An 18,830-nucleotide genomic window follows, 5' to 3' on the forward strand; every position below is an offset into this window, starting at 1 on the left:
ACCAGCTCCTGCAAGCCTCCCGCGAGGTACAAACATACAATGATCTCAGCACCTTAATTAACATGCGCCTGGGTTCTACAGACATTTCTGAAGCAACACAAATAGGGGGAAAAAAAAAAACACCAGTATTCGTGGCTTCACCGTGAGCAACTTTAATATAAGCATGTGACCCAACAGAGATCTCACAGGACTGTATATGAAAAGTATAGCATCCAGTGTCTGCAGGCACGGGGATGCTAGCTGGGACTGGAGTGGGCCTCTGTTGGGTTGCTCTGAAGGAAGAAGGCAGAGAGCTCGCTCAGTGCACGGTACCGGTGTGAGATCGAGTTCTTCACAGCCTTGGGCAGCTCAGCGTAGCTGGAGTGGGAAGAAACCAAAACACTCCTCAGCAGCTGAGTTGCTGCAGCACATCCCCAGGAGCCCCCATTTGTCTTGCCTGCCGCCTAGCCACAGTGGGGGTTGTTGGTAGTGATACACGTTGGCAAAACCGACAACCCCCATACTGATCTGGGTTTCTTTGTAACCCCATTCAGACCCAGAACAGTGTTTTCTCCTTGCCAGCACTGCTTGTATCAGGTTCGTCTCAGTACAAAAACAAAACACAGCCCCCACCCCTTCCTTTCCTTAAAATTCCCATGAAGTGCTATAGGTAAAAAGCTACTTACGTCTGGTCGTAGCCATCAGGCTGAAAGCAGGGATCCCAGCCAAAATCTCGAGGGCCTCTGGGCTCAACAATCACCCCCTACCATGAGAAAGCCAAAGAGCCCTGTAACTCGTGGTTCCTCAGCACTGCTGGTGCAGTCACATTTGAAACACAAACTGCAGAGTGGCACTCAGCCAGCCATGGCTGTGGCCATCCACCAAAGGCTTGATGCTACTCTCATTTCTCAGCACTTCCCCAAAACATGACCAAAATTAGCAGTGCCAAAGTCAGTGCCCCACAGGTTGCTGTTTGCAGGCAGCCCCTTCACTACCCTCCACACCTCCCAGACTAAGAGAACTAACAATTGCAATCCAAGCAGTGTCAGTGACCTCACTCGCTAATGCTGTCCTTAACAGAGCCAGTGCTATTACAAAACACACATTACAACCCCACCTACATGTGTCTGGCCTTTGAACAGCTTCACGGGCTCCTCTGGGTTTCCAGTACTGAATGCAAAGGTGCAAAGAGCATAGGCAGATTTGTCCTCAAACCCAGCCAGCAGCTTGTACAGGCCTGAGCAAGACAGAGGATCCTGGCATCAGTGTGATCCCAGCAGAGCACAAGACACCCACCTAGAGACGGATCAAGGGAGTACTCTGCATTCACATAGACGAGGGAGAGGAAGAACGACAGGCGGTAACAAAGCTAAGCTGAACGGATGCTTTTCGCCAAATCCCTCCTATCCCTGAGCTGCAGGGCCCCAAAATTAATTTGGGAGCAGAACAAAGAAGTGTGTTGCGTCAGAGAAGGACTAAAGCCCCTTGTCAATCAAAGCGATTAACACTCCTGCTCACGATGCCAGTACAGAAGCCAGAGATCACGGGTCTTCCCAGTCACCTCTGTGAAAGACAATTCCCACAGGCCCTGCCACCAGCCTGTGGGGGCAGAAGCCTGCGAACGCAGCAATGGAAGGATGATGCCAAAGCTTCTGGGGGAAACAACATCCAGAGGTGAAGGGCGCAGAACAATCTCAAAGAGAGAGCACAAAGGCACAGAGCTGGACAGACAAAGGAACCAGCTATGAAGCAGGCAGCCAGGTGGGGAAGCACACTCAGCAGCACCCAGCACAGGCAGGGATTCATTTCCCATGGCACATTTGTCCCCAGGAGCCCAAGACTGGAAAGAACAGAGTCACATGCAGACCGTGCTACAAGAGGCAGTACCTTCTGGCTTGAGCTTTTCCAGGAACCATTTTCTGAAGGGGGAAAAAAAGAGGAAAGACAAATTTTTGCTAATTTTACTCAGAAACACAGCCATCCTTGAAGCACTGTTGCCTGTGTTTTCACAGCTCTTTGAATCCCTCTTAAATGTACTGTCAAATCACCTCATTCTGGGCTATTTACAAATAAAGACAAACCTAGTTTTTAAACTAAGCGGGGCGCAGGGAGAACAACAGTGGGGTATTGAATCTAACGTCTGTGCAAATAACCCAGCTCTCGCTTGTATCAACAAGCTGAAATACATTTCTTGATTTCACTTGTTCACATCTTACACCCATTTCTAGTGCACACTGAATTAGTTAAAGCTTTGATGACTCTGATTAGCTTAGCAGAGTTTAAAAGAGTTAATCACAGCAAAAGGTAATCCTAGGAGCTAAGAGTGTATTCTATTAGAAGAAACACACAGCAATGTAATGATCCCATTACCTGCTAGATTAAAACAGTCCCCATGAGAATCTAGGGGACACTCACATAAGAGCTCTCCTGCCACACCTGGCGTCCCAGTGCCCAGTATGGGGCTCCCAAGCTGGCTGCAACAGCAGGCACTCAACACTGGAAGCAAGAGGCAACAGTTCAAGTCTGTCTCTCCCATCCTGCACAGTGCATTACAGCACTCCTCATGTCCTGCCCATGGGATGCAGAATGAAACAGAGGACACAGAGCCCCTTCCTGACCCTAATATGCTCCTGGTGCATGGAGCGTTCCCTGCAAAGCACATCCTGCTAAGGTGTACTCCTCATTCTAGAACAAGAAAGGCAAGGCAGGTTCCCACCTACTTACATGTAAGGTCCTGGAAGTCCCCCCAGGGCATTGAAGCACAAGCAGGTGTCCTCTACTATAACAGGCCCCCGAATCTGCAGCAAAAGCAACATCAGGCTTCAAGGAAGGTACTGCCTTCAGACTCGTTTTCATACTCAGTCCTGTTCTCATGCATCCAAGATAACAAGAACAACATAGGAACCCAGCAGCCGTCAATGTCCTCCCCTCAGTGTCAGCCATCACCATGCAGCCAAGGCCACAGCTTCCCCTGCAGGGGCTGAGCAGTGGCAGGGAGGTCCTCTCACGGAGCAAAACGAGCAGAGCTGCACAGCCCTGGCCCCACAGCCGCCAGGGCTGCACTGAGGGACCAGTCACATCCCCTCGCTGCACCGGGGACACGAGAGCAGAGGAGCATCAGTGGCACTGCCTAAGTACGGTGTCACCGTCCCCGGAGGAAGGACACACCAACGGGTTAGGGTCGCAGCCCACCCCCAGCAGTAGAAGCGAGCAGGGAGGCGCTGACCTGCCGGGCGGCTTCACGGCACTTCTGCACGGAGATCTCGTCCGGCTCCCCCTGGTACTCGGGCACTGGGGACACACACGGGCGATCGCTGAGGAGACGGCCGGGCCGGGCCGGGCCGGGCCGGGCCGCGTCCCCCCCCGCCAACTTACGGTCAATTTTCTTCGCCACCAGCGTGTACGGAGAGGAGTCCCCAAGGATCTGAGTGACCTGCGGGAGGCAAGGGGGAAGCACGCCCGTCAGCCCCGCTCCCGGTCCCGCTCTCAGGCCTCGGCTTGGGACCGGGTCCGCGGGCCCCAAGGCCGCGCGCTGCTGGGCAACCGCCCCCCCACCTCCTCCAGCTTCTTAGCGTTGCCCGTCACGAACACCACGCTCCGCCGTACCGGCGCCGCCATGTTGCCCCACGCCTGCGCGCTGAGCAGCCAATCACCAGCGGCGGCGCCGTCACCCTCGGTAACGCCCAGCCAATGGGAACGGCCGAGCCTCCGCGGGAGGGCGCGTTGCTTTTGCGAGTACACATGCGCGTGATCACGCTCCGCAGTCTCGCGAACACTGCCGTGTTGCCGGGTTGCCATAGAGACCGCAGTCTCCACTGCCGCTGTGGCGGCCTCGGCCGGGTCCCTCTCTGCGCCAGGACCCCTCAGATCAGCGCCAGGCTGAGGACGGCACGTGGCTTCGGCCGCGGGAGGCGGGGACAGCGGCCAGCTCTCCCTGCCCTATTTTCCCTGAAGTCATGGAGATGATGGAGCGGGGCCCTGGGCTGCGCTCCATACTGTGCTGTTTACTCCAAGCTCTGGCAAGCCTCTGCACTTTGTGACTGCAGATTTCCTACGTGGGAGCGATCAGGTTTCATCTTTCTGAACACACCTGCGGGAGCAGCTGGCCCCTGTAATAAAAACAGGGGAGAGCTGGGTCCAGGAGTCAAAGGATGCTCCCTTGGGGGTCCTGCTGCTCTTTTAATTTGTACAAAAACAAATCAAATCCTTCCCAGAACTGTCACAAGGACGAAGCTCTGTGGTGGCTGTAGCTCTGGGAGAGGAGCTGAGCCCTGCAGAAATGAGCCAAGGAAGCCCAGCACTCAGTGCCCAAGGGGCAGAGGTGAGCACTGCCCTGTCCTGCTCATAAGCAGGATGGGAGCAATGCCACTGCAGCGCCCAGGACCCCTCCTCAACACTCTGCTGTCCCTGAAGCTCCCACTTTACAAAGGCCTTCACAGGGTGAACCTTCTTCTCCTGCAAGAGCAGAGCCAGGAGCAGAGACCTTTCCCTCCTGCTTCAGCACAGCAGCTGTCCATCTCTGCAGCCTCCTGTCTTGGGCACAGGGACCCCCACATCCCACTGCACGGGTCCCACCAGCAAGCCTGGGAAGGAGAAGCAGCTCTGCAGGAGGAACGTACAGCATCAGCCAAAGCATGCCACTCCCCCTGAAAATCGATCGTGTGGAAAACAGCAGCTAATGAACAGATGTGAGCAAAGAGGAAATGGATAAAACAGAGCCTACGCTTGGGTGGAGTTATTTTTGTTGTGAAATCTCCTTCATAACACCTCCTAAGTGAAAACCAAGCCCAAAGCATGCAAACAGATTCTTCCCAGCCCTTCTCTATCACTGCAGTTCTCCCTGCAGTCAGGCCCTGGCAGGGATGCACAGGCCACACTACAGAGACCAAGGCACTGTTAAGGAGAACAAGGAGGACTGCTCTGTAACATAGCTGAGACTAGATATTGTAATGGCCTTTTCAGCCTTGAAAAACTATGAATTGCTTGATAAATTCTGTCACTGTCAAAAGTTACAGGGCTGCTGATTTGCTGTTGACTCTGTTTCCCAGCCGGAGATGGTCTCTTCAGAAGGTCTGTACTTAGGATGACTTCGCTATTCAGGGTCTTGAACCTAAAACCTAATCCTGGCAACCCAGAGGAGAGCAGAGTGCTGAGGGCCTTGGCAGCTTTCCCTGGCCCGCATCTTAAGTACAAATACTTGCACCCCAACCTTCTAGATGAGGCTGAAAAACCACCTGGCTAGCACTGACGAGGCAAGCCAGCTTTCCAGGTGCCTTGGGGGCACCTGCTCCAGTTCTGTTGGTATCAGAGGATGAGCACAAGCAGGAGGGTGCAAGGTTCCTTCTCCGTGGATTCAGGTCAGCTGAAAATGCATCCGTGCCCTTCTGCAGCAGCGTACTGCTGTGACCAGGCTAAAGGCAGCTGTTCTCAGAGCAGTACACTGGTACTCACAGCAATAGTTTAAGCATACTGGAAACTCTTTCTACGGATGGGCTGCTGGCAGACATCCACCAAATCCAGCAAGGACAGAGCTCTGCACAGGTGGCTTTGTCATTCCTGCAGTTCACATCCATCTTTTTCCCTCCAAAGCGACACCTGCACCAGGCACGGAACAGAGCCCCCAGGGGAGCCAAGCTTTGGCTGCTCCTTGGTTTAGAGGGGCAGACAAGAGAGGAGGATGTAGCAGCAGCTCCTACCTTTGGCAGCTAGAAACAATTATTTAATACAGCAGGATCACCAAGAGGCCTTCATGCAACCAGCATAACCAGCATCCATTTTCCAAGGCCCTATGTCCAGCTCAGGATGGATGTGAAGTCCTGACACATTCTTGCAACATCTGGGTCCTTCCAAGGTTAGCAGCAGCAAATGCAAGATGGGTCTGGGAAAGAATGGCAGAGATACTAGCAGGGCTCTCCAGCACTAGGAGTAAAAGCTGCCCTCACACGCAGCAAAAGAGCAGGCAAAGCATAGTCATTACACAGGCTCACAGTGCTGCTTACTCACTTTCCAGATGGCAGGAAAAGGCCCAATCTCACTCAAGTGAGACCTGCAGCGCTGCTGAAAACAGACAACATCCCCCTTCATCTGCCCTCTCAATCCTTTGCAGCTGGAGAGCAGCCGAAGGCATAGGCTGGGTGATTTTTATCTCTTCCACTGAATGCATGATTTTGCCCTCAGGATCTAAAAAACTTGGTGATGTGTTAGGAGGAAAAACCCAGCTTGGCTTTCTGATTCCCACCTGGAGTGAACAAAGCACACAAAGGGGAAAAGCCTTATTTATACACAAGCAGAGCAAGTAGAGCTTGTAATCACATCTAGCACTCCAGCCTGCTGTGCTCACTTCTAATCCTCTTCTCTGCATGGAGCAGCACCGCCACTCGGGTGGAAACTGTGCACGAGGTCCTGGGGGCAGGTCCACAATAGAAGGCTGGGTGGTGGCATGAGGGATTCTCCGGGGTGCTATTTCCCCTCCTCTCCCAGTAAAATTCCTTCAGACACAGGCTAAGCAGGACAGCATTCCTCTCATCGGCAGAAAAGAAACAGCAAAAAGAACCAGGAAAGTGAGAAAAAACAGAAGAGTCTGATTTCAGCTAAAGTTCTAGGCTCGGAGCAGGATGGAACAAAGGCCCCAAAATAAAGTGCAGACAGAAAAGCCACCAGTGCCTGAGACCAGGTTGCAGCCAACTAGAAGGGGACTCGTGGCTCTTGTGCCAAAACATATCAGTCCTACCTGTGGATGGAGCAAATCCACCTCCATTTAGTCCAGCACACAGCCCCCACACCGCACCAAGTTACCTGGCCTGGGCACAGCCCTCAGCCCACTAGGTCATAAGGAAGTAAAACAAGCTGGCATTCACAACCACCACCACTGAGTGCATCAAGGTGAAAGGCTCTGAGTATAAAGTGGTCTTGGTTTATTCTGGGCTGATATAAGGACAGTTGCCATCTCCCCACTGTGTCTTGTATCATTGGGATAACAGAGAGCTGGGCTTTACACGCTTCTTCCTCCTGGTTATGAGAACACCGATACAGCTCCTTTCCTCGGGATTCCCGGCAGTTGAGAGAAGGAACGTGCAGTAACTTCACATGTACAGTCAAAAATAGGTTTACTGGAATGTCTTTAGTCACACCTGTAAGCAGCAATACTGAAAACACTGAGCTTGTGCATTCCCATGGATTGTAAAACTCAACTATTATTTTTTTTCTTTTGTAACATGAGAAAAACAATACCCTTACAGTTCTCCACAGAAGGGTCAGTCTCCTGGAACATAATGGTGTGTTTCCCTAGACATTTTTCTCCTCCTTCACCCCGATGAAAGGACAGAGTCCCCTCTGCCTTCCACAGTAGCAAGCAAGGAACTGCTCAAACTTTAAGTATTTTTACAACTCAACCATATATACAGATAAACCGTAATGGCAAGTAGACGGCTCCGAATCAGAGACCCAGCATTCCACAAAACAGGCGGTTTGGGAACTGAATCTTCTGTTATAAAAGTCTGACAGCAGGAGCAGGTACTTGACAAAAAAAAAGAAGAAAGGGTCAGTTGGCAGTTCTCAAAATGCTCTGTTAGAACTGGCTACTTGCCGCCGCCGCCGCCTCCTTGCTCCTTGGAGAAAAACAACTTCAAAGCTATATACAGATATCTCACTTAAGTTACACAGCAGTTTGTTTATCCCAGAGCCAGCTCCACCGAAGCCTCCAGCTGACACATCAGGTATGGTACTTCAGGACTATGGGTACTGGAAAATAAAACACAAACAGGCTCTCAGCCAAACACCTTCACGTGCAACAGTGACACTGTCAGAGAGAGAACCCCTCATCTCTGCGGGGACAAACACTAAGCAGCCACAAAGGAAAGCGTGTCTTCAAGCTCAAGCCAATGCAAGCAGCTGCCAGCACACACGCTAGACAACATTTCCTGCCACCTTCATCTCCTTCCAGCTTCCCAAAATTAAACCAGATGGGATTTTCCATCAGTCTCTCTCTCCAGCGCTCCCACACTGCTGCCAGCTCTGCTTCTCCTGCTCCTAGCTGTGTGTCAGCAGGACAACAGGCCATGAGGGTTTTGCTGAAGGGCAGCACAAGAACTATTACAGAGATGTCTCCAGCAATAGTCAATGGGAGAAAAACCCTCCAGACCCACTGGCACAGAAAGGCTACACTACTGTGCAGGGCTGCTTGAACCCCTGGAGCATGTCCGTCAGCATGCAGAATGTTGAATGACTTCCCACCCCCCATCTCTGGAAGAAACATGCTCTGGTTATTACCTGTTCTGTAGGAAAAGCTACCTGCAGAAATTTAAGCAGTTCTAGAAGCAGACCTATTGCAAAATGGCTGACATACACGGATAGCTGTTTGGAAGACATTGCTTTGGTCTGAAACCCTTCTACCTACTCCTGCCAGCCACACAGCCTTGGGACTGACCTGTACCAACCCTGCATCAGTACAGCGCTGGCAACACAGTGCTGGCTTTCTGTGGCAATTGCCCATAGGACTTGGTTTGAACCTGCTCCTCTGCATGTACATTTAAGCTTTGCAGAACAGAAGCATGGTGTGGGCTACAAACACCAGTTAAAAGTGCTGAACTCAGGTGCTCTCCCCCGAGGGACAGCAGCAACAGTGTCACTCACAGTGTGCAATGCAATGAGAATTTCAGTGCTAGAATGGGCAGGGTGACCTGGAGCTACTCACTGATGATCACAAGCAGGAGGACAATGGCCACCAGCGCTATGATTGCCTTCATCTGCAAGAGGAGCACAGATGCATGTTAAATGTGGCACCCTGTGTAGCATCTGCATCTTTTCAGCTAGAAAAGCGCTGAAACTTTTTTCCACCAGTACCTACTTTCAAGCAGCCAGAAACTTTCCATGACAAATTTCTGCTGAGAAATGTGCCTGGAGACTGCTGTACACAAACTCACCAGACAGCCCTCAAATGATGCCTTCCTGACCCTGCAGAGAAGGGATGCCTTGGCAGATCTGGCTCCATCAGAAGAAATTAGGGAAAGGGAGCCAACCCAAAGCTCAGATGCCCTCCCTTGCAGAGCACAGGCAGGCAGCTCAGGAAGGAGGATGGCTTCTAATCACCTTGCCAGGAACACCACATCTCACATCCTTCCCCATCTCACAGGGCCAGCATGCAGCCTGGCTAACTGAACCCGAGTTCCCCAGGGAGCAAGCATGAGAGATGCCTCCTGGCTCCTGTACAGCTGCACCACCTCCATGTCTGCCTCCAAGACACTCAAGCCTGCACCATTCACACTATTACAAGCAAACCTACAGGACAGGGACTGTCTCTAGCTTAAACTGCTCCCTTGTGGTGCTCCTGGCACACAAACTAACCCCGTTGTTCGGCCCAGGAGCTAAAGGACCTGTGTGAAGAAAATCATTCCAGTTCTTGCTCACCTTGCAGCCTCGCCACCACATCTGCCTCCGAAGCTGTTTGGCTCTGTTGCTAAATGCTGTTGCATTGTCTGATAAACTCTCTGTTGAAGGAAAAAATAGAGGCAATTCAGCAGCGCACACAGCCAGAGCACCCACTCATCCCACAAACCCCACTTAGTGTCAAGCAGCAAACTTGTGAGTAAGGGAGAAGACCAACCGCAGTGTGATTAACCATAGCCAAAGGGGATGCCAACAGGACACCCCTTGCTAGGGAGCACACGGGCTTGAGGTCCCACCGAGCTCCCTTTGTCCTGGCTGCCCTCTGAGGGCAGAAATTCATTTTGCAAGCCAGCAAGAAGCAGATGGCTGAAGTGCTCAGGGCTGACATGAGACAGACCAACCTACATTAGCTTGAAGGACCAACTAGGTCACAGCACCCAAACGCCTCCAAACTAAAGCCTGGGTATTTCCATGTCTAAATCTCTTCCAAGGATGACTTCACATCACTGCAGTGACAACGCGCTGGGCTCTGCTGAGCACAGGGGTAAACCAGAGTGGATGAGCACCACCTGGATGCTGTGTATGCAAAAGGAGGCCAAAGGGCAGCTGCAGTGAGAGAGAAGGCACTGATTCCTGAGACATGGTTAGACCCTTACACACAGGCTCCTGAGCAGCCAACTGCACCAGGGTGAGGTACTAATGGGTGACCTACAGACACCAGTTAGTGTGGGCTGGGGCTGTGCAGAGCAGCAGCAGAAGGTGGAAAGAAGAAAACGGAGGCATAGAGTTAGTTCTGCAGCCCAAGGCTGGGAAACGGCTTCCCAGCAGAAAAGAAATACAAGCCTAGATCTGTCACTGGACACTTTCTGAGCTGAAATCGGGTAACCTGGTCCAGCAGGGGGGAAGAGGTGCAGGGAAAAGGGCAGAGACAGAAAGCAGTTATCATCGCACCTGATTTATCCTGCAGGTCATCCAGCCGCTCGCCTCTTTCAATCACCTTTGTGATGTTCTCCTGCATAACATCGATGACTTCATCCACCTGGTTCTGAACACTAAAGCAGAGCAAAGCAAAACCAGCGTGAGCAGCAGGAAGCATGTCCCACCAGCTGCGCACCGCAGCACCAGCCCTCACTCTGAGCTGCAAGCGATGGGATCTGGGGAGCTCGCTGGCAAAAATCCAAGGGGACAACAGTGGAGGGAGGCTGATGGGATGCTGAGAAAGTTAAGAGGCATGGCATTGTGTGGGGTGGGTGTCTGGCAATCCCAGACAGCGCAAAGGAATGCAAGGGGCTATAAGAGAGTCCTAAGTCAGCACATCAGGGTCAGGTGTGGAAATTCAAACACGCGATGAGTGTGGAAATCACCTCTGCAAGCACCCATCTGTCTGCAATTTTAAACTAAACAGCTTTAGTGCAGTGCTGGAACACCAAAGTACTGCACAGTTGGAGTGGTGGAAACCTTTCATGCACAAATGCAGCGAGAACAGGCACTGATTGCTGTGGGTGGGTGCCTCTGCTGTAGAGGAGTTCACATCAAAGGGGGGAAAAAGTAGAAAAAATCATCACATCTTTACAGACTTCACAGAACTTAGCACTGTACCTCTGCTAAATAACCTGGAGCGCAAAGCAAGACGTGATCCCCTGCCCCAGGAACTGAGCTGCTAAAAGAAACCCACTCTGCCAGGGGCATGGGGAGGACAGAAAAGAAAAGGCTGATGTGAACTGAAGCAACTCATTACAATCCATCTTCTCACAGTTACGCAACTCAGTGGGTAGTCCTTCCAGAGAAGGGTAGCCTAAATCGCACCGCAGGGTTATTATAAATGCATTTATTCACACCATAAAAAAGCCACACTGGTGAGAGAGAAAAATTCTCCCAGTGGAAAAATACTGCTACATTCCAGTTTGTATTTTGGAGCTAATACACTTGTATTTTCCTGGAGATAGAAATAAGAGATTTCTTGGGGCCCTAGGGAGACAATAGGGTACATGGAGACATACCGATCCCAGAAAGTAACAGGGAACAGCAATGTCTTGGAGGCAACACCACACACAAGGCAACAAAACAGAAATAGCTCCAGACCACTCGCTCTGCATGAAGTCTTACATTTGATTTTTTAAGTTACACTGATTTTAAAATATTTAAATACTTTACATGTATTATAATGCATCGAGCATTTACCAAGTATGCACCACCAGCAGTTCTTCCCTTTGGGGACACTATCACTTCGGCATTTGCACCCACGCTCCCCATGTTATCCAATTACAACACCTTCCTCTTTGGTCCACTGGAAACCCTCTCCTCCCCATCTGCATCTCCCAGATGCAAAAATTCTAAGATGTTATTTGCCAAAGCAGGGTGGATTTTTTATTATTATTTGTTTTGTTTTTTTCTTTACAGCAGCACCAGACTCAATGCCAACACTTAACGAGCCATTGCACAACACCTAGTCCTAGAGCACCTGCTAAGAAGAGAACAGCATAATCTGCACCATGGCTTGGAGAAAAGGGGCCAAAAGAGATCCAGAGCTGCATGACCAAGGCTGGGGCTCTGCAGAACGAGAAGCAGGGCCCCGCTCCCGAGCCCCAGCCAACGCTCTACCTAAATAGAAGCTGCAGCGCCTCTAATTAAAAGACACTGAATTCTGGTTCACACTGACCTAATTCTCTTGCCTCCCTAGCAGCCACGTGCCTCTCACTGAAGAGACGTTTGCACTGAGATGCACGCACAAGGAGCAGCTACAACACACCATGGCGGCTTCAATGGAAAAGCATACATTTACTTATCCTTTCAAAAACAGGCAAGGAAGGTCACTAAAAGAAAAGGGTTTTTTTTCCCCCCTACAAGCTCCAGAAAGCTGGAAACAGATGCATGAAGGGGCTTCATGCCTTAGCATTGCAGGTCAGGCTTCGTAGCGCCTCTGCACTGCAGCTTCTGCAGTTGGAACAGGCAGGGGAACCCTCTGAAGCCAAGTTCTGACTCATCAGCTCTCATACAGCACATGCTGGACTCCAACGCCACGCCTAAGAACCTTGCTGTACTCAGGATGCCGTAGGAAAGGATCCTACCTTCCCCGTGCAGAATCACACTGTCTGTCTCTGCATCCACCTCATGGGGAAGACAGGTTCTTTTCCTATTGCATGCAGCAGCAGTTCCTGCCTTGCGTTCCAATTTCTGCTTCTTAGGAGCTTCCTACCTGGAGGCAAAAGGCATAGAAAATCACAGCCTTCCCTCAGCAGAACCCTGTCCTGAGCCCAGCCCAAGCCACCATTCATCCTGAAAGGTTAGCAGCAGAGCTGCTGCCACCAGGTGTGTGCAGGTGGCACTGAGCACGTGGGCAGGAAGCTTGCGTCCCCACCTGCAGAACGATGTCCAGCCCACGCAGGGACGCACAGCCCTGCACTCCTCTTCTGGGGCAATGGGTGACACGACAGGAAAGGAAAGAAGCACGTTCTATAAGGGAATTTCTTCCCCTTGGCACAACAGGCAAGTCCCTGACGGAGCCTGAGGTGAGAGAGGGAAGCAGAAACATCTGCTATCCCAAGCAAGCCAACTTGGCAAAACCTCTGTGGATTTAAACATCAGTTTCACAGGCAGAAGTCTACGTTTTCAGTATGTAAATATTTCTGAAAACATTTACTGGATTCAAAACAGAGAGATTTCCTCCCACAACAGATTTGTAGGCAAGCTATCCTGGTACAACCAGCAAGCAGGAGCACACCAGGGTATGATGCACACAGGAACGTGCAGCGCAATGCCACCTGCTGCACTCCCAGGTCACCCCAAGGTATTAGAGGCATAGCAGGACAGGTCTGGAAGCTAAACCACTCTGCTGTGCACCAGCATTTGAAAGAGGTCAATGGGACTCGGACCCCTAACCGAGCTGCATCTCAGCATCCCACTTGTTTTGACCTGAGGTGCTGAAGAACTGCTGCGTGCCTTCACTGTCTGCCACAGCCCAGCTATGCTGCTAACAGAAATCAGACATTTCACAGATGGGGAATGGAGAGACAGAGAAATCAAGGCCTAAACACTCTCACAAATACATATCTTTTACTCCCATGGAAAGCAGACATGTTTGAGCACCCTGATACTGTCAGATATCTGATGCAAGAGAAAAAGGCAGGAAAAAACAAGAAGGGATTGCAGCAGGGAATGAAACTTCCATCTCCAGGGTCCCACGCAGCAGCCCACCATTCCTGGTTTCTGCCCTCTCCCTCCTACCTCCACAACAAGAGATGCCTCTCCAAGAAGGGGCTGAAAGATGCACAACCTATGCATCAATTCGCATTAGTTTGGCACGCCTGAGGTTGGAAAATCAAGTCACATCAATTGGAAAATATTTTGTTTTATTTGGCAAGAAAGAATGAACCGTCTAATACGAAGCGTATTTCCTGTTCAGGAGCTGCTGGCTTTTGACACATTTCATGTATTTTGTTCCTGCTGGATTTCCAATAGAAATAAAGTAGACTAGACATCTGCCAGGAGAGAGAGCAAGACAAAAGCATCAAGTATCTCACATGGCCCTTCTTACCAATGACTGCAAATACGCTTTTAACAAGGACAGCAAGTGCACGCTGTCAGAGCAGCAGGAAGAGATCCACCAGCACTCAGCTGGGCTCAGACTCAGACTTGTGCAAGGCCTGGTCCAAAGTGGGAAGCAGCAGCCTTTCCATTTTGGACACATCGGGTTAGCTACTGAAAAACTCTCTAGGCCAGTCGTGGTGAGTGAACAACAGTGCTGCATTCTTCAGACATCGTAAACAGGCCACGCACACACCACAAGATGGGCTGCTCAAGGCTACTCGTTGTCTCTAAGGCAGCTGTTTACAGCCAGCATGACACACTTCTATTTTCCACCCCAGGAGATGCAGTGGTATTAATAGTGCTGTGTACTCTGGTGCAAATTACACCTGAACACCCCCCTGTTGTGGCTGTAACCCCGGGAAAAGGCAACAGGACCAAGCTGTGCCTCTGCCCTGTCTGCACGAGGCTGCGCTCAGCAAGGCACAGCTGCCCACAGATCTCTGCTGTCCTCAGCATGGGGTGTCAGCACGGAACCGTGCCGCAAATCACTGCTTCCAAGTTGCTCCTTCAACAGCTGCTAGGAACAAAGTGGTTGATGCCTCTCTGAAGCCTTGAAAGGAGGCATGACGAGGTCTTAAGTGTTACCTTCAAGGGAAAGTCTGGATTATGGATTGGGTCCACAGCACATCCATCCACCTGTGATGAGAGCCAGGCCCTGGGAAGCTCCTGCCAGCCTTCAGGCCAGCCCCCACATTCCCCCCTCTTCAGGAGGTAACACAGGGCTTGTAGCCAGACAGAGGCTCTGGGGTTCAGTTTCAGAGCCAGAGATGCTGGTCACCCCTGACAGTGCAATGGGAAAACCACAGGGACCAAGATCTAGCTCCTAGCGAACCATATGAGCGTGCTGAGCCTCATCTCCAGCACTCCTTCCCCCACAAGATTTGCAGTGTTCCCCAACGTGTCCTTCTGCAGCCAAGCCAGCTTTGAGGGCCTCTGCTGCCAGACTCTACACACTGACCCAAATCCCTTCATTGCCAACAACAGGTAGGTAAAGTTTCCAGTCTTGCCCATCACACTCAACATGTTCTCCATCATTGCTCCCCATGATCCCGTTACTTTTTCCTCTGCCCAGCTCTCCATCCAGTTTCATTTTACACCTATTTTCGCACCTCATTCCCTCCAGCCACATACAGCTCCAGTCTCTCTGGTTTTGCTCAGCTATGCCTCAGCTCTCCAAACACTCAAATTCCTCCTTAGAAATGTCTTTTCCTTATAGTGTTTCAGCAGCAACACAACCCTGCTTTTCCTCTTCCATTGGAAAAAAGAAACAAACAGGCATTAATCCATGCAACACAAGGGCTGGTTTGATCAGAAACTCAGTAATAAACTGCACAACAAGAAGCAACTGCTGCATACTGCAAGACACTATTGCACGATGCTATAAACATTGATGAGAACAGAAGACAGATACTAATTGATAATGCACGCTCTAGATACCAGAGCGTAGATGGATGTAGACACTTGCTATCCCAAGGGACATATCCCATACCAGCTCCACCAGACAAGCAGCCTCACGCCCCTGTATATGTTGTGACACAACTGGTGCCCAGTTGTGAACGCACCGGCTCCTGAGTGAATTCTTTCATTTTTCTTTCCCTTCACAGCTGCGGTGCTCTCCTTCACCTCCTGAAAGAACACTCTTCCCTGCTTCCTGAAAGCTCCCACAGCCCTTCTGCCTCACCAACACAATGGGAAGGGAAGAGCTCCTGTTCTTCTCTGCCATGCAGGGAAGGAGGAAGTCCCTCTGCAATTTCCCTCTGGCAGAGGAGGATAGAGAGGCCGACATTAACTCCCCTTCATACCCTTTATAGAGGTGACACCCCACTCACAGCTGTCATCCTCACTCACTTCAAACCAGCACAGCACCACACAAGGGAGCCTGTATCCACACTGGCTTCCTGCAACAACCTGAGCACCTCTACCAGCAGCATCCTGATGCACCAGAGGGAGCAGAGGCCACTGAAAACACAGGGCACAGCAGCCAACCCACTGTCTCCTGCATAACTCAAGTGCACTTTGCCTCTCAAGATAACGCAGCCAGCAGGCACACAGCTAAGCGATGCCTAAAGCTGACGCTGAATCACTAAGCCAGAGAATGGCTGGATTCTGGAGGTCACCTGGCCCAGCCCTCCTACTCAGCCAGCCTCACAGTCTGCCCATCCATCCCACAACATCAACAACCTGTTTACGAGGCTCTTATGGGGGACAGCGTCAAAAGCCTTACTGAAGTCCAGTTCAGAGAAGGCCAAAGAAAGTCAAGGAAGGTCAGCAACTGAATAAAGAGGGTCAGAAACTGAATAGCATTCAGAAATTCCAAAGAAGATCCCAAACACGCCGCCACCATCTCAGTCGTCCTGCTCTCCAGTGACCGTGAATGAACTGTAGGGGCAGAGAATACAAACGGAAGGAGCCAGGATGAATTTTATTAGCTGCCTATTCACACGTAAAGAAAAAAACAACAACAAAACAACAACCCCTACCCGCATGTTTGTGCTAACAAACCCTGCCAAACCGACTTGCTTAGACCCAAATAACTTTGCTTTTTGGACTGAAAAGACCCATTTGCCTCCTTTGGTTAGGAATTTCAAATCAAATCCACAGACTCCTAAAATTCCATCATTAAATCACTTCACCGTGGACTTGCAAAACTCAGAATTCTCCCCAATTAAGTCTCACCTAGAAGAGCCTAATTTACACTAGCTCCCAATGACTCATCTCAGAGATGCACTGGCTGCTTCCTGGCTTGAAAATACACTCCTAATGAAGAGCAACTCCAACGCTGCACACAAAACAACCTAGTCTGATTAACGTCTGGTTGTCTGTCTCTGCACAGATTTCTGCTCTGCCTTTGTGGAGGCCAGCAAAAGCAACAGCACAACACAAGACAAGGGGTGTGTGAGTAACCTGTCCTTCCCATTAAGTATCACCATCACATCCTTAGTAGGAAAGGGCAGAGCTAATCAGAGTCCAGAAAAAACATCACCCAGGAAATGACTCACTTGGAGGATTCAGTGTTCCTTCCTTCCTTCTTGCCCTGCTACAGCTAATAATCCTACTCCTGCTGTAAAGAGTTCCTGTTTCTCCAGCTGCTTTGACCCCACTGAGTCACTGCTCATCTCCAAGTCACCTCTACCAGGTTATCACCAGAATATAGCAAGGACTTTGGAAACTCCACCATGTTACTGCGATGAAGTTCTACCCCTCTGCTGCTATTAAAGCACAATTCCTTGATAACTTGAAACAAATTTGATTTTCCTTAGCTGCGGACAGGTGGGATGTGAAATTACAGTCACAGTCACGTGAAACAAAGCATGAGCCACGTTCCTGTTCAGAACTGCAGAAAAATACTCCGTTAACAGAGCAGCAGGAGTTTGTAATGTCAGCATAAAATACTATCTGAACAATACAGAAGAAGACGGACTTACTGCCTGATCTTGTCATTTCTGGGTCCAAATCTTGGTCCAGAAGGCCCTCTCCTGCAAAGGAGAAAGAGAATAACGATGATGGCAGGTGCAGTGAAAACACGCATTTAAATCAAAGACTTAAGATACGCAATAGAGAACCAGCACTTTGCGGATGGAGCAGTGTTCTCACGCCTCCCATCAGTTCCTCTCACGTCACACAACGTATGGAGCACCCCAGTTTCATACCGATCACACTTCTTCAGTCTTAATTCAAGGCTCTGGGAAATCACCTCAAAGGAACTAAAGGATTTGATCACAGGGAGCCCCCACCTACTTGGCAGGGAGCAGCTCTTGGTATTCAGCACTCCCAGTCTTAGACCTTTAGGTAGTTAAGACATCACATGCCCTACAATGTCAGCACAGAAACTCACAAGAAAAAGTCTTCCTCTTCATCCGAATCTTCCTCTAAAAGGTTCCTCTGTGAACAAGCCAAAAAAAAGCATCATCAATAATCAGCCATTTCACACGACTTTCCAGACGTTGGGAACCATCAGCACCTTCTGACCACAGGGTGCTGGTGAGCCCTCTGGGGAGAACATCAGCGGTACTTTTCAGGTGCAGGAATTGTGCTGTTTTTCTCCCCTGTAGAGATGTCTGTGCGCTGTCAGAGCACCCAGGAGGCAAAGCACAGACTGACGCCCAGCTCCACAGCTCTGGCTTGGGACAACCCTCACGTCGCTGCTAATAAGCCAAAGTGCATTTGCATCAATTGCTGGCTGTCCGTACGGGTTCGGATCCTAACCCTGAGCATCAGCCAAACATCCTGTGACACAGAAGCAGGCAGCACGTGTTGAATCCTGCCCCGCGACACAGCGGGCAGAACCCCCGCCCCGGCCAGCTATGGACGGGCAGTGCTCTCAGCTCGAGGGGCGATCCGCAGCGTTACGATAACTCGCTGGCAACCACCCTGAGCACCCCAGGCACGCAGGAACCCGGGTCTGCAACTGATTATGGTGACAGCAGACCTAAGGACAGGACCATCGCGTGCCAGCACCCTGCACGGCACACCTGGAGCCGGCCCTTCCCCCCGCAGGCGGAGCCGAAGGCTGGGGACAGCCCGGGGGGCACAGCGGGCCCGGGCCCGGCCGCACTTACCCGCTCGCTCTTCACCGAGCCCGTCACCTCGTCGTCGTTCAGGTGCCGCTTGAATTTGGGCGGCATGATCCCTGCCGGGGGAGGCGGCCGGGAGGGGACGCCTGGAGGACGGACACGGCCCCTCAACGGGCTGCGGGCCGGGCCGGCGGCAAATGGCCGCCGCGATGGGCGCCGGGCTGCGCCATCGAGCTGCTCCGCGATCCGCCGAGCGCCGAGCGATCGACCGAGGGGCCGGGAGGGGGCGGGGCATGCGCAGTAAAGGCGTGGTCAACGCGGAGGGGCGTGGCCCGTGGGTGTGGGCGTGGTCAGTGGACGGGTGGG

At 51.3% G+C, this 18,830-nt stretch overlaps 2 protein-coding genes across 6 annotated transcripts; both read right to left on the minus strand.

Annotated features, from left to right (window-relative positions):
- Positions 129–6,721, minus strand: ITPA (inosine triphosphatase). 4 transcript variants are annotated; one of them, XR_002441230.1, is made up of 10 exons: positions 6,320–6,721; positions 5,983–6,217; positions 3,535–5,857; positions 3,355–3,412; positions 3,206–3,270; positions 2,704–2,777; positions 2,395–2,475; positions 1,867–1,898; positions 666–742; positions 137–357 (listed from the first exon to the last, which is right to left on the minus strand). XR_002441230.1 is itself a non-coding variant. In XM_021405068.1 (9 exons), the coding sequence occupies exons 1-9, from the start codon at positions 3,595–3,597 to the stop codon at positions 237–239; spliced, it is 687 nt and encodes a 228-aa protein (XP_021260743.1). In that variant the 5' UTR covers positions 3,598–3,715; the 3' UTR covers positions 137–236. The 4 variants fall into 4 exon arrangements, 3 of the variants coding, with proteins under 3 accessions (XP_021260744.1, XP_021260743.1, XP_021260745.1); XM_021405068.1 differs by lacking the exons at positions 5,983–6,217; positions 6,320–6,721 and adding an exon at positions 1,101–1,216 and having other exon boundaries at positions 3,535–3,715; XM_021405069.1 differs by lacking the exons at positions 2,395–2,475; positions 5,983–6,217; positions 6,320–6,721 and adding an exon at positions 1,101–1,216 and having other exon boundaries at positions 129–357; positions 3,535–3,692.
- On the minus strand, positions 6,879–18,746 carry VAMP4 (vesicle associated membrane protein 4). Of its 2 annotated transcripts, XM_021405072.1 has the most exons (7): positions 18,510–18,746; positions 17,786–17,832; positions 17,376–17,426; positions 10,315–10,415; positions 9,385–9,464; positions 8,672–8,723; positions 7,069–7,719 (listed from the first exon to the last, which is right to left on the minus strand). In XM_021405072.1, the coding sequence occupies exons 1-7, from the start codon at positions 18,573–18,575 to the stop codon at positions 7,691–7,693; spliced, it is 426 nt and encodes a 141-aa protein (XP_021260747.1). In that variant the 5' UTR covers positions 18,576–18,746; the 3' UTR covers positions 7,069–7,690. The 2 variants fall into 2 exon arrangements, with proteins under 2 accessions (XP_021260748.1, XP_021260747.1); XM_021405073.1 differs by lacking the exon at positions 8,672–8,723 and having other exon boundaries at positions 6,879–7,719.

The sequence above is a fragment of the Numida meleagris genome, chromosome 7 (genome assembly GCF_002078875.1).
Source record: "Numida meleagris isolate 19003 breed g44 Domestic line chromosome 7, NumMel1.0, whole genome shotgun sequence".
NCBI classification, from domain to species: domain Eukaryota; kingdom Metazoa; phylum Chordata; class Aves; order Galliformes; family Numididae; genus Numida; species Numida meleagris.

Excerpts from the sequence above, each read along its gene's own strand:
- ITPA (XM_021405068.1), bottom strand. The coding sequence starts at position 3,597 with ATGGCGGCGCCGGTACGGCGGAGCGTGGTGTTCGTGACGGGCAACGCT. Across the intron at positions 3,271-3,354 it reads GGTGGCGAAGAAAATTGACC|TGCCCGAGTACCAGGGGGAG; the intron begins GTAAGTTGGCGG and ends GTGTGTCCCCAG. Across the intron at positions 743-1,100 it reads TGTTCAAAGGCCAGACACAT|GGGGTGATTGTTGAGCCCAG; the intron begins GTAGGTGGGGTT and ends TTCTCATGGTAG.
- VAMP4 (XM_021405072.1), bottom strand. The coding sequence starts at position 18,575 with ATGCCGCCCAAATTCAAGCGGCACCTGAACGACGACGAGGTGACGGGC. Across the intron at positions 9,465-10,314 it reads TGACCTGCAGGATAAATCAG|AGAGTTTATCAGACAATGCA; the intron begins GTGCGATGATAA and ends TTCCTTCAACAG. Across the intron at positions 8,724-9,384 it reads TGTGGTGGCGAGGCTGCAAG|ATGAAGGCAATCATAGCGCT; the intron begins GTGAGCAAGAAC and ends CTCCTCTTGCAG.